Source organism: Ananas comosus, linkage group 6 (assembly GCF_001540865.1).
Source record: "Ananas comosus cultivar F153 linkage group 6, ASM154086v1, whole genome shotgun sequence".
Taxonomy (NCBI): Eukaryota; Viridiplantae; Streptophyta; class Magnoliopsida; order Poales; family Bromeliaceae; genus Ananas; species Ananas comosus.
This window is the reverse complement of record NC_033626.1, coordinates 9920866-9933578: the sequence shown is the minus strand read 5'-3', so window position 1 is coordinate 9933578 and position 12713 is coordinate 9920866. Positions and strand designations below refer to the sequence as shown.

Here is a 12713-nt window from a genome sequence, read left to right as displayed (position 1 = left end):
TACATGCATCTTTTATTATGATATATCTATAATTATGTACATCCCTAAATGTGACAGAACACGTTTAATAAATTACATACTGATTTTAAGTTTATTTAAAATATGCGCGTATTGATATATACTCAAACACCAGGTGCGCAGAAATATATTATAGTTTCTCCCAACAAACCACATTCCTTCACACACCATCTCGAACGCAGGTGACAAAGAACTTGATAAGTAATACCCGAAATTTTAAGTTTGAAATCTAATTACTTAACATTTTCAACTAATTTTACTTTTGTTGTCGGCCACTGTCCACCGCTCGATCGTGATCAGACAGTGGAGGATAGGTTGGTCCACCTGATCATAGATCACCTATTAGATGAGACGGTTGTGTACTGTGGAAATTTTTCCCTGCACCGAGTGTATAAATATGCCTCATACAAAGCAAACAAAATAATCAGTGGCAGAGCTTTTAAAATCAAAATCTAGCTCCTTACATTTACTCTCTAACACCCCAAAGATCTATATACAAAAATCAAACAATAGTCATATGGCAATCGTCGATTTTTAAGATTGTTTAAAATCTTAATACTAAATTTTAAAATATACAACAACCTCCTTTATATATATATATATATATATAGAGTGAGGCTATTATGCTATCAGAAGCATAGAGCCTTCCGTGCTTCCAGCTCGTTTTCGATGTTGCGACTTTCAAATCGTCGATTGGCTCCGTTAAACTTGATCTAGAGTATTTGGAGTACCTAGAAAATAAATTTTATTATTTTTCGATATCATTTGCCTAGTGAACGAAGGGGCTCAAAATCAACGGCTGAAAATAAAAATCTTATAAAATGTGATAATATGACATTAAAATTTTAAATCAAAGATATTGATCTTGTTTTATATAGTATAAAGAATTTTCTATCAAAATTNCATACCGGCCGTTAAAAATTGTCAAATTTGTGACCTTTTGATCGTAAGGTAAATGATGTTGAAAAATTATAAAATTTGATTTTTAGAAGTTTTAAATACTGTAAGTAACGTTTAACGATGTGGATCGTCGATTCGGAAGCTCTATCATCGAAAACAACTTAAGAGTACGAGGGCGATCGTACTCATAATAGTATAGTAGCCGATATATATATATATATATATAACCTCTTTTAGGTATGACATATCATATTTATACAATTAAGAATCTTTTAAATTTGCGAATTTCAAAGTTTATGTACTAAATTTGAAATATCGGCCTTTTGTACTTGATTGTTTCAAAGGAGGACCCCTATTAGGTTTTTGCTGTACAAAGAGAGTACGCATGCATACGCCCGGTGCAGGGCTAGCGACGTGCCACGGTGTACGGCTGACGTGGCAAGACCTATCTCGGAGAATCCTCGGGAGTCGTGAAATAGGCGCGAACACCGAGGCAAAATGGACGGACGGATGGAACGCGTATTACATGCATGCGCTTTATTCTGCACCGCTTTTTTTTCTTTTCTTTTTTTTTTTTTTCTCTCTTTTTTGGTTTCTAATCTCTCTTTTGTTCCCCTGCGGTGGGTCATGTTTCTTTCACTAAAACCGCCCCTTTTTTTTTTTTTTTTTTTTTTTCTTTTTAAGTTAAAATTTGAATCCAACCAAATCAGTTCGATGGGACTTATTGGATTCAACTTTTTAAATCAGATTGATCAAAATATCATTTTGAATCGTTTGAACTGACAATTTAACTATCTATCTATTTGAGAATTGCTGTTTCGGTCTTAGTCAAATCGGCCTGAATTTTTTGGTTAAATCATATTAAAATTCACATGTTTAAAAGTAAACTAGCTGATTTTATTTTCTATTAATATAAATTAATTTATAAAAAGTAAAATTTGCAAATTTATATTTATTTAATTTGATTTTGAAATTAATATTTTATAATTAAGTATTATACTAGAATAATAATATAAGTATATTTTTATATAATAAAATTAAAATAAATATTTTTATGATGTTATACTGACGTCGCTAGTTTGATTGGTGGTTGACCCACTGGTTGAACTAGCGACTCCCAATAATATTTTTGAATTATTGTTTGATTTGAATTTTAAAATGTTGCTAGAAACATATACATAATTTGGATAGATTGGAAAGCAATTGAATTGTATATAAAGTGTATTGGGTGAAAGTTATTTTATCTCTCCAACTTCATATTCACTATTATAAAGGTTTTGCCATTTTTTTTATTTTTGGGAGAAACTTAATTTGTCCCTTGTGGTTTAATTCATTTTTATTTTGCCACTCTATAATTAAAAAAATATATTTAATTATTCTGTAGTTCAGCATATTTTAACTCCATTACTATTCAGTTCAAAATTTACACTTAATTATATATTTTGGGGTTATAAAAACTTTTATTTTGCTATTTATATATCCTATTTAATAATATTCTTTTTGATAAAAATAAAATAAAACTATAATGTAGTTCAACATAATTTTTTGAACCAGAGTGATAAAGTGAATATGAGCTAAACCAAAGATGTACAAATTGAAATTTAATTTATATATATATATATATATATAGAGAGAGAGAGAGAGAGAGAGAGAGAGAGTTGAATTTCTATGCTTTTAAAAGCACATGAGAGTATGTGCAATTGTGCTTGTTATTTTTTAGCCGTCGGATCCCCTCAAGATTCATGCAACACTATTAACGATGTGTTTGGTTAATTACATCATCTTTATTAGTACTGTACGGATCTTGAGACGATCCGACTGCTAAAAATTTATAAACACAGATGCTCCTGTACTTTTAAAAGCACAACACTCGACGCTATATATAGAGAGAGAGAGAGGTTTCAGAATAAGATATACAATAATAATTTATTTGAATTTATAAAAAAATAATAGTTTATTCTGTACGAGAATTTCTTGCATCAAAAAAAATTAAAGAGTTTGAATTTTGCTTAGTGAGTGGCCTTAACATCTTTCATAATTAATTTGGTTGCGTAGCATATTTCATCCACAACATAACTTATTTTATGTGTTTTTTAAAAAAAGCACGAAAAGTGAATATAGTCTCTACGTATTTTAGACATTAACTTAATTTTACACGGTTTATCAATTAAATATTATAAATTTATTCAGTAAATAAAAAGATATGCTGAATAACATATTAGCCTATTCATACAACCCTACAACGAAAGAATTAAAGATCAACTAAAATTGGTCAAAATTTTGAAAACCATCTTTTCATTTGACCTAATTATTAATTCAAAAGCTAGTAAATTTAAAGAAAAAAAAAAAGAAATAAAGCGACATTATCATGAGGAAAAGATTTGTCCGAAGGATCCAAACTTTACACATAGAGAGAGAGAGAGAGAATGAAAGGAAAAAACCAAAAAAGAATGAGTAATGTCGAAGACTCCATATCGGTCCATGCTCTTTTGCCAACAAAGTCGTTGAAATGTGTACTTCAAAGCCTCTTTTGGCTCGGTGGAAAATGATAACACATAAATATTGTTTTGTGTTTAGTTGATTTTTTTTCTTCTTTTTTTTTCTCTTTTTTTTCAGATGGATTCTCCGTTTACTTATTTATGTTGGAGAGTAACCTCTTAAGTATGATACTTAGCATTTGGGTCTAAATATGTGTCGAATCATATAAGCTATGTGCGCGATTAAGTTTCATAATGGATTTTAGTTTCTGAAACAATTTTTCTATTTTCAAAACGGTACGTAGCACACTTGGCTAATTAATATAATAGAATTTTTACCGAAGATAAGAAGCTAAAATAAGCATCGACGGTAGAGTTCAGAGCTAAGTAGTCGCTTATGTACGTCTCGCTTTATAACTTAGTTGGTAGCTAGGCAATGTTGAATGTACAATGTTAAAATATTATTCTCTCAAATCTTAAGTTTTTGAAGATAAACGGCTATTATTTAATATTATAATGTTTAACGGTTGTTCTCCAACCACATAAGATATCAAAGAACGGTGTTTTATGATCCGAATTAGATTCCCGCTTTGAGCAAAACATGTGCGTGTATGTATATAAACTACGAAGCATTCTGAAAAATAAAGAACTCATAATAATTCTAATTTTCTTTGCATGCATGCTCAAAATTTTGTTGGTTTGATTGGAAGACAAAATCATTTGTAGCTGCAAAAGAAAAGAGGTTTAATTTCGCAGGTCAAAAAGAGGAAAAAGCTCTACTGGATCACATGATGGGATTGCACTTTCATATGTAGTCATCATGATTTTTATGTAGAAGGGTTGTGACAATTTATTGCAGGATTTAAAATTTGCTAGGTTAATCAAGTTCAAAAAGCCAAATTAATATAAAAAAGATAAACATTATCCAATTAATTAAGCCCTCTGCTACATGTTTAATTTTCAAAAGAAAGGCCTGATAAAGCCAATCACTGAGCTCATTAAGCTGTTTCAACGAAGTTTCGTTAAGGAGCTCCTCAATAAAATCGTGCTGAGACCTTCACAATATTTTGCCATTTCAATTGCGGACCGGGAAATTAACCAGGACTGTTTCAATGGGCTGTTAAATATCTCACTTGATTAAAGCCCACTAAGCCCAACCAATAACCCTTTTTCAGAAAAAAAAAAAAAAAAAAAAAAAAAAAAAAAAAAAAAAAAAAAAAAAAAAAAAAAAAAAAAAAAAAAAAAAAACAGAGTTTGATTTTTGTTTCGTAAAAAATCTTGGCATCTAAAATTTGGTAGAATAGTATACTTCAAGTACGAAATAATTTATCTCATTCTAAAAAAAAGAAAATTGCTAGCCAAATATGGTATTCATTGAACATTTGATTTCATTTCTCATCTACTAATATTATATAATTCTTTACATAAAATAGAAGGGGCATGTTGAATAAGATATCCATGCACCCAAAATGTTAGAGGAAAACAAAAAGGAGAATATATAGATAAATATATTTATTTATTTATTACGGAATAAGAACTAGACGTGCAAAATATGCGAATTTCCAGGGACTAAGATGTTTGAATGAAAAGTAGGAGGCCGAACTTGCAGTTTATCAAACATTCACAACATGACCAAGACAATAAAAAGATGATATCAACTCTTAATTCAACCTCCTATAGTGTATAATGACAATAATCTTGTACATTGAGCTATAATGTTGGAGCTGAAATATGAAAACTTTAACAAGAGTTCAAAATCATATAATTTTACGACAGCTTCTGTCGCAAAAATAAGAAATAACCTCAATCTGCTCCCACCAGTGACGTCGTGACGCGCAGTGGCATACGTTACCGGCAGATATGTGATCACAGAGAGTACAGCATCATTCCTAAGATTGGCTCTAAATCTGGTACAAACATGTAGTCAGACTAATACAGTTTACAATCGCGTCAAGCTTTGTACAGCATTCCAATCTCCATTCTCTGTTGAAGGGGTACTCCCAATGTCGGTAACGCAGACCGACAATTGCTGTGAAGAAACTCGTAGAATCTGAGCAATATCTTGTCAGACCAGCCAGCTTCCTTACCTATATGAAACCTCGTCTTACCCCGAACATGAACAACTCCCGCCGATTTAGCTTCCTCCAAGTCTGAAATCTCCTCTTCGTCGGAAATATGCAATTGCTCGTCGAGGTTCCTCTCGATGTATGCTCTCAAACTACTAGTAATTTGAGCTACAAAGTCATCACCCTCGAGAGTAAAAGAGTCGGCATATCCGTACTGGACAATACAACTATATACACCATGAATTCCTAACCTCTTTACTATTATCCTCTCGTTCGGAGCAACCTTGGCCACCAACAAGTACTGAAGAGTGGTGAAGATTGTGACTTTATGGAGAGAGCGCACGTTTTGGATGTAGTGTCCGAGTATAGGAGTCAGCCCATCCTGTATATTGCTGTAAAAGAAGCATAAACCGGGGACTCTTTGGATTTCCGACCTTGATAAGAGCTCCGCGAGGCATTCTAAAGTGATTTTGTTACTCATTTCGTATTCTACTTTTTTTTGTCTCCCGTAGTACCAACCGAACATTATGAATGCAAGGATAATAGAGACGGCGAAAGGAAGCCAACCTCCTTTGATAAACTTGGTCATGACGGCACTTACGTAGGCCCCTTCCAGGATCGAGAACGACACAAAGTATAATCCAGCAAGGATGATAGGGGTCCTCCAGATAATGATCATAACCAAGGTTAATAAGATCGTAGTTATAAACATGACAAGTATAACAACAACACCTGCGGCATGAAATTGTTTATCCATAATGTCAGCATCAGTTGTTGAGACTCGCAAAATTTCATTTAAACCATAGAATTGTAGTTCGATGCAATTGATGCACTATATTCACATTTCTGCTGCAATTGGGCCCTTTTGTCGAGTGCGATTTAATTTCTCCTACAAAGGGATGACAAGGCTATTGATTCAGCTGCCAGATCATCTCCAGGAGAAAACACGACAACCCAGCTAGCTACTGCAGCTTCTGTTGAGTAATTATACGAGATAACATGACAGCTCAGTCAGCTACTGCAGCTTCTGTTGAGTAATTACACGACATTCGATGGAATGACCCAATTGAAACACATACTGAAATTTGGTGCATCAACTGCAACAAATTAAAGATTGATAATCTAATTGAATTTTTTTTATATGTTTAGTGACCAATATTGCAGTTTACCCCAAAAACTAATATAAGATGAGAGTGTACAACAAGTTTGGCTTTTACCAAAAGCATTTCCAATATCTTCTCCATCGCCGAAGCCCAATACAACACCAACACACAGACACATGAGAATATAATTGATTTCTGGAGAGTAAACCTCGCCCTCTTTGTGCTGCGATGTGTGAACCACTTTAACGCGAGGGAAATAATCAAGGACTACTGATTGCTTGATGACAGAAAAGGTTGCCGATATTAAGGATTGGCTAGCAACAATAGCTGCTAGGGTTGCAATGACAAACATAGGCCAATAAACTGGGTTAGGTACGAATTTGTAAAAACCATCACTGTGGTCATTAGGATTCTTGATCAGGTATGCTGTTTGCCCCGCATATGTGAGCACCAGAGAAGGATATATGGTAAAAAGAAATGCCATCTGCATGCAAAAGTGATTACTCAAATAGTTGAACAATTGTGTGCTTGTATGCTTTTAACATTTATTTGCAGTTTCCCATTTCATTTTCCCCTCAAGCTCTACGTGGTTAAAAGCATTTTGGGGTCTACATTCTTCAATGTTTCCTGCGATCAAATTGCTCACAAGGTTTATATTTATAGGTTTTATTTGACAACAAAAGACCAAAAAAAAAACATAGTTTAAGCACAAAAATAAAAAGAAAACTAAAAAGGCTTGTCCCTTACGTGCCTTTTACTATGTAGAATTTGAGGGAAAACCAAAATAAAAAGAATGTAAAAAATGCCAAACAAGCACTACTTAGCGTTCAAATATATCATAATTTTTCACTAGATGTTTAGTGTAACCTGAATAGACCTCTTGTTGAAATGGCCAAGATCAGCAAACATTGCTTCTGCACCTGTAAAGGAAGTAGATGGATATATATGTGCCAGTGACGTGAAAAGATAAATCACTAAACAAACAAATAAGTTTGTCAATACCTGTAATGCAAAGAACAGTTCCACCGAGCAACTGCCAACCTCTCTTTCCATTTCTCAGAAAGAAACCGACAATATAATGGGGTGAAACAGTTTTGAATATACTTGGGTAGTATCGAAGAAAGCTGTATATGCCGATCATAGGAGTAGTAAAGGTCCAAGAAGCCATAATGGGAGAGAAGAGAAAGCTGACTCGAGAAGTGCCCTTTTTTTGTAGTAGGAATAAAGCGAGCAGGATCACGGCAGACAAAGCTTCCACAGCAGCTAGAGGACGGAAAGTGAAACTGGAATGAGAAAAAGAACACAAAACAGACAGCTCGATATACACCTACACACACATCCACCAGTAAAATCATCTGTTTACATCATATACTCCTGTAAAAATCCACATTTTATATAATTCCCTTCAATACGTTAGTTCGCATATACGTACATCCTTGTACTTACATCAAAAGCCCCTCTTTCAGCGAAACCTTATCTAACACAACCAACTCATCCCCATAAATTGGATGATTCCGCAAGTTAAGATGCGTGCATCTTTATAATAAAAATGCAACTTCAGGGGAATATGAATATTCGGATTATAGCTGGCTATATATTTAGATAAATTTGCAGGGAAACATATATGTAAAAAGCCCTAAAGGAAAAAAGGCAGCATCAGAGACTTACATTTACCAACTGAAGGGAAGGGTACTTGTAGACCATCCATTGCCGATAACACTGCACAATCAACAAATTCAGAAGGTAAATATTTTGGCATGTCGAATCTCCATACAAGCAAAACTAGCAAGAAATTTTATGCACAATTTACCTGAAATAGCAGGCGTAAGGATGCCGTCACCTATAAGCATACACATACCCAACATAGCAATGAACAGCAATATTCTTCGTGCAGTTATACTTTTCTCCAGAAATGTTGCCAGCTTACTTTCCTTTTCAGCTAACGTAGACTGGTTAATAAGTGAGGGATCTCCACTCGAACTCATCCGTTTTGTGGGAAGGAAGCCAATATTGGTTTGCCTACAGAGTAAAGAATACAAAGCAAAAGTTCCACCTGCAATTAATTATGCCAGATACTCATCAGAAAATCCATTAAAGATAGTCTTTTTTTAGAAAAAAAAACAGGAACTATGTTACTTCACCAACAAATAAATATAAAAGAAGTCATTGTGCTTCTTTAATAGAAAAACACAATGCTGCAAGATCAAAAATAAGTCAGAAGCAAAATCTCTGTCAAATTATTAAGTTCTTAAAGAGATTGAAGTAGCTTAGAGTCATTTTACAAAGATACACTAAAATCTTAATCTATACTAGTTTGTGATCCATCTTCAAGGAGGTAAAGCTCGATAATGTGCACAAAAGAGCGTTTTACAAAATAAGCAAAATGACAGAATTGTATTTGGTTCATATCACCTTCAAAAAAAGCTATTTGACACGTAAATTAGGAAAATTTAATATGTTTTTGCATTTTCTTAAAATAGGAAAACTCTACAATGTTACTTAATCACTTCAATAAACAACTTGAAAAGTATCTTCCATATCATGTAAAGTTTAGCCAATAATTTTCACTACCATAATTGATGCTAAAGTTCATAACAGGGGTAATGAAATGAAGGAATTTTTTTTTAAAATAGAAAAATCAACATCTTAGAAGCATATCAATCACACCAACTTAGGCTGCACTTAATTTGAACATTTAATACAAATTTTGACTAGAGGCAACAATATTGCACCATAAGTAAAAGTGCAACCCAAATCTGAGAATGCTGATATAGTTCTTATTGTTTTTCCCCAAGTTCTAAAGTTTTGGCTGGAGAATATGAAAACTCCAAGCCCACATTCTCCCAAATTGAATAGCAGCAATATAACTTCATGGACAAGTTGATGTTATCTTATGTTTAGATTAGATTAAACTCTGTCAAGGATTGATTACAAGAAGGTGATGGACTAAGACATGATACAGTTTCAACATCACTATGGTCACTTAAGCATGATTATGCTGGTAAGAATAATAGCATACCTGGATGGCATGCCTACAAGGCTACAAGCCTTGTTGGCTAAATAGACAAAATTAAAAAGAATGAAATCTCATCTAAAGAGACAAAATTAAAAAAAAAGAAATCTCATCAAGTATATGATTTCAGTTAATATCCAGACAATGAATTCTAATAAGAAGCAAGTCATGAAAGCACAGCAGTCTGCAGTACAGGCGAATCCTTGTATTTAAATAATATAAGCAAGGACTGGATAAGAAATACAACTACTTGAGTAAATGGTGATATTTCCATGATTACATTACCTAAACTACACGAGCTTCCTTTGTTAACTATAGTTGAATAAGCCAAATATGCATATGCTAGTTCAAAACCTAACAATTGCAACCTGAAAGTTATGTGGTAGTGACGAAATTACCTTAAAAGTTAATGCATTTGCCTAGAGTGTTTCATAATTAAAGCAATAGACAATCTTTTTTTAAGTTGAATCTCAAGATAGTTGGCTCTTTTTTAGGCTTCCCTCTTCCGGTAACATTAGTTGAATCAATGAAAATAAAAAAAAATTTACTATCAGCCAATTGGATTAATCTTTGGGCAACATGGTATCAGAGCCAGTCTCAAACCCCTTCAGCCCGCCATTTAACTATTTAATGAGGTGAAAGAACCACGCAATAGAAAGTCAAAATCAGAGTACTTGAAAATAAGACTAAAAACCAACTTCTCCATATACAGAGAAGTATGAAACATACCTTCTCCTTGATCATCAGCATTAAGAGCAATGCACACGTACTTAACAACGCCAATCAGCGTAAGAGTCCAAAACATGATGCTAAATATGCCCAAGTAGTCTTCTTCCGTGGGAGAATTCAAGTTCATGGAAGGGTAGACATAGAGAGGTGAAGTAACAAGGCCACCGAAAACAACTCCTAGCGTCCTGTAAGCGAGCATTATATCTCTCCACCAACCACCCCTCTACCAGTTTTAAATAGCAGATAAAAAAAAAAAAATCAGATAAATCGCAGACCTCCAGAATTTTTATGAAAGTTTTGCTTTAATATCTCCCGAACTTCTATAAATATGCCAAATCGGCTCATTCCATTATTAAATATTAAGTTAATTTATAGATAGATAAAAAAAATTCCTTTTCATCTGTGAAAAGCATCTGCCGAAATTGTCTGTCTATTAGTATTCTGAACCGTGCCTTTGGTGCATATGTGGTTCAGAATATGCATGCTTACTAGTGAGTAAATAAAAAAAAAAAAATGAGCCAATTTAATACATTTACAGAAGTTCTAAGAAACGCACAAACCATCAAATATATTCATTCCATTTGGTCAAAATAGAACGGAGTCCACTTTTGCTCTAACCATGAGAATGCAAGCTTAAAATGCATAGACACCTCCCTAAACCTTAACTCGTTTTGAAATTAACACTCCAAACTTATTTTTTTCTATATGATTTACACTTTTCTACTTACTAGCTGTTTAATTTAGCTTCTTGGATTAACAACTTGTGTTATCATCAAATATCCTTTTTTTAACAAAAAAATCAAAGGTTTAGTAAGTAGGGTAGATAAAAATTAAATTTTTTTAAAAAAAAGTTCAGAGGGTTAGTTTCAGAATAGACTAAAGTTTAGGGAGTGTCTATGCATTTTAACCAAAATGCAACTAAGAAATGAAAAGAACAAATTACAAAAATTAAAAAAAATACAAAAATTCATCGATAAAACTGTTATAAATACTATCAATAGCACCAAGCTATTGGTGCTATTAGATTTTTGACTCTTGGATGAAAAAAATGTACAGTTAAAATGATATGGGCCTTCTAGGGTTCTAGGGTTGAGTGAATTATTAGTTTAATAATATAATCTAACGGATAAAAATAATCAAATAGTTAAATCTAACAACGAAAATTTTAATAGCACTAAATGCTTGGTGCTATCGATAATATCCCAGCCAGACTCTATATATATATATATATATATATATATAGACTAGGGCTACTGTCTGGAGGCACGGATCCAACAGCAAGGAAATTCACGCTATTAAATGTACAGCAGCTCTTATGCTCCTAACTTTCTAATCATTCATTAATTTTAATCGACGGTTAGGATATGAGTGAGAAAAAAAAAATCAAGAGAAATTTAAAAGAAAAAAATTGAGAAAGTGGATCGCAACTCACATATTTGTTACTGGAAGAGGCGTCGCCGTTGCGGGGGAGGGTGGGGGCTATCTCTCTATCCATTGTTGGGGTGGAGAAGAGAGAGAGAGAGAGAGAGAGAGAGAGCGAGGGAGAAGAGGCGGAAGAGGAGAGGGAAAACGAAGGGGGAGAGAGATAGCGAGAGAGAGAGAGGGGACTGAGCAACGACTAGGAGGAAGCTGCAATGAGTCCCCTGCATTGGAAGGGGGATTCATAGTAGAGAGATCTTCCGCGCATCCGCACGGTGGTGGTCCCCCACCCAGGAATGGGAGGTTTGGAGCGAGAACACTGAAAATGGGCGTGTTTCTTTGTTTCGTCTAGACTTTTGGACCACCTTGATTTCAACCAAAAATTAGTATTCTATAATTTAAAGTATATTATAATTTAATATCTTATAATTTTATAATTATTTTTTTATTATTAATTTTATTTATTTTTTTTGTTAAATCAGTGATAAAATTAAAACTAAATGGTATTAAAGTGAATATTCGATAAATTTATGTGGGTGTCTGAAGTTTTTTCATATATAATTTAACGAGATATTAACGGAGAAGCTTACGAAAAGATAAAAATGAAACCAAATGACATTAACTTGATACATTTTAAACCATAAAGTATTAAAGTGAGAAAGTGCGGAACCACAAGAGTGGTATTTGAAGTTAACTCTTAATTTTATTTATATATTTTGCTGTTTATTTATATAGTTGTGAAATCCAAAGTTTTTTAGTTCTACTTGTTTGTTTCGTAAAAAATAAATTTTTTAAAAATTAGAGATACAATAGTATGACAGATCGTAAAATGGTGTAATATATGGCTATTTAATATATAGCAAAATAGCGTAGCGGATGATTAAATACTGTAATATTAAAAAATTTTATATTACTGGACTATATGCTGTACTATTTTTAGAGTAATAATTCTATACTTGTTTTTTTTTTATACCGTTTATTTATTTCT

The 12713-nt window shown here is 33.1% G+C and overlaps 1 protein-coding gene across 2 annotated transcripts; it reads right to left on the bottom strand.

Moving 5' to 3' along the window:
* On the bottom strand, positions 5031 to 12042 carry LOC109712032 (probable potassium transporter 17). 2 transcript variants are annotated; one of them, XM_020235450.1, is made up of 8 exons: positions 11739 to 12042; positions 10307 to 10529; positions 8375 to 8617; positions 8233 to 8283; positions 7567 to 7827; positions 7432 to 7484; positions 6679 to 7048; positions 5031 to 6193 (listed from the first exon to the last, which is right to left on the bottom strand). In XM_020235450.1, the coding sequence occupies exons 1-8, from the start codon at positions 11799 to 11801 to the stop codon at positions 5346 to 5348; spliced, it is 2112 nt and encodes a 703-aa protein (XP_020091039.1). In that variant the 5' UTR covers positions 11802 to 12042; the 3' UTR covers positions 5031 to 5345. The 2 variants fall into 2 exon arrangements, with proteins under 2 accessions (XP_020091039.1, XP_020091040.1); XM_020235451.1 differs by having other exon boundaries at positions 10307 to 10491; positions 11739 to 11804.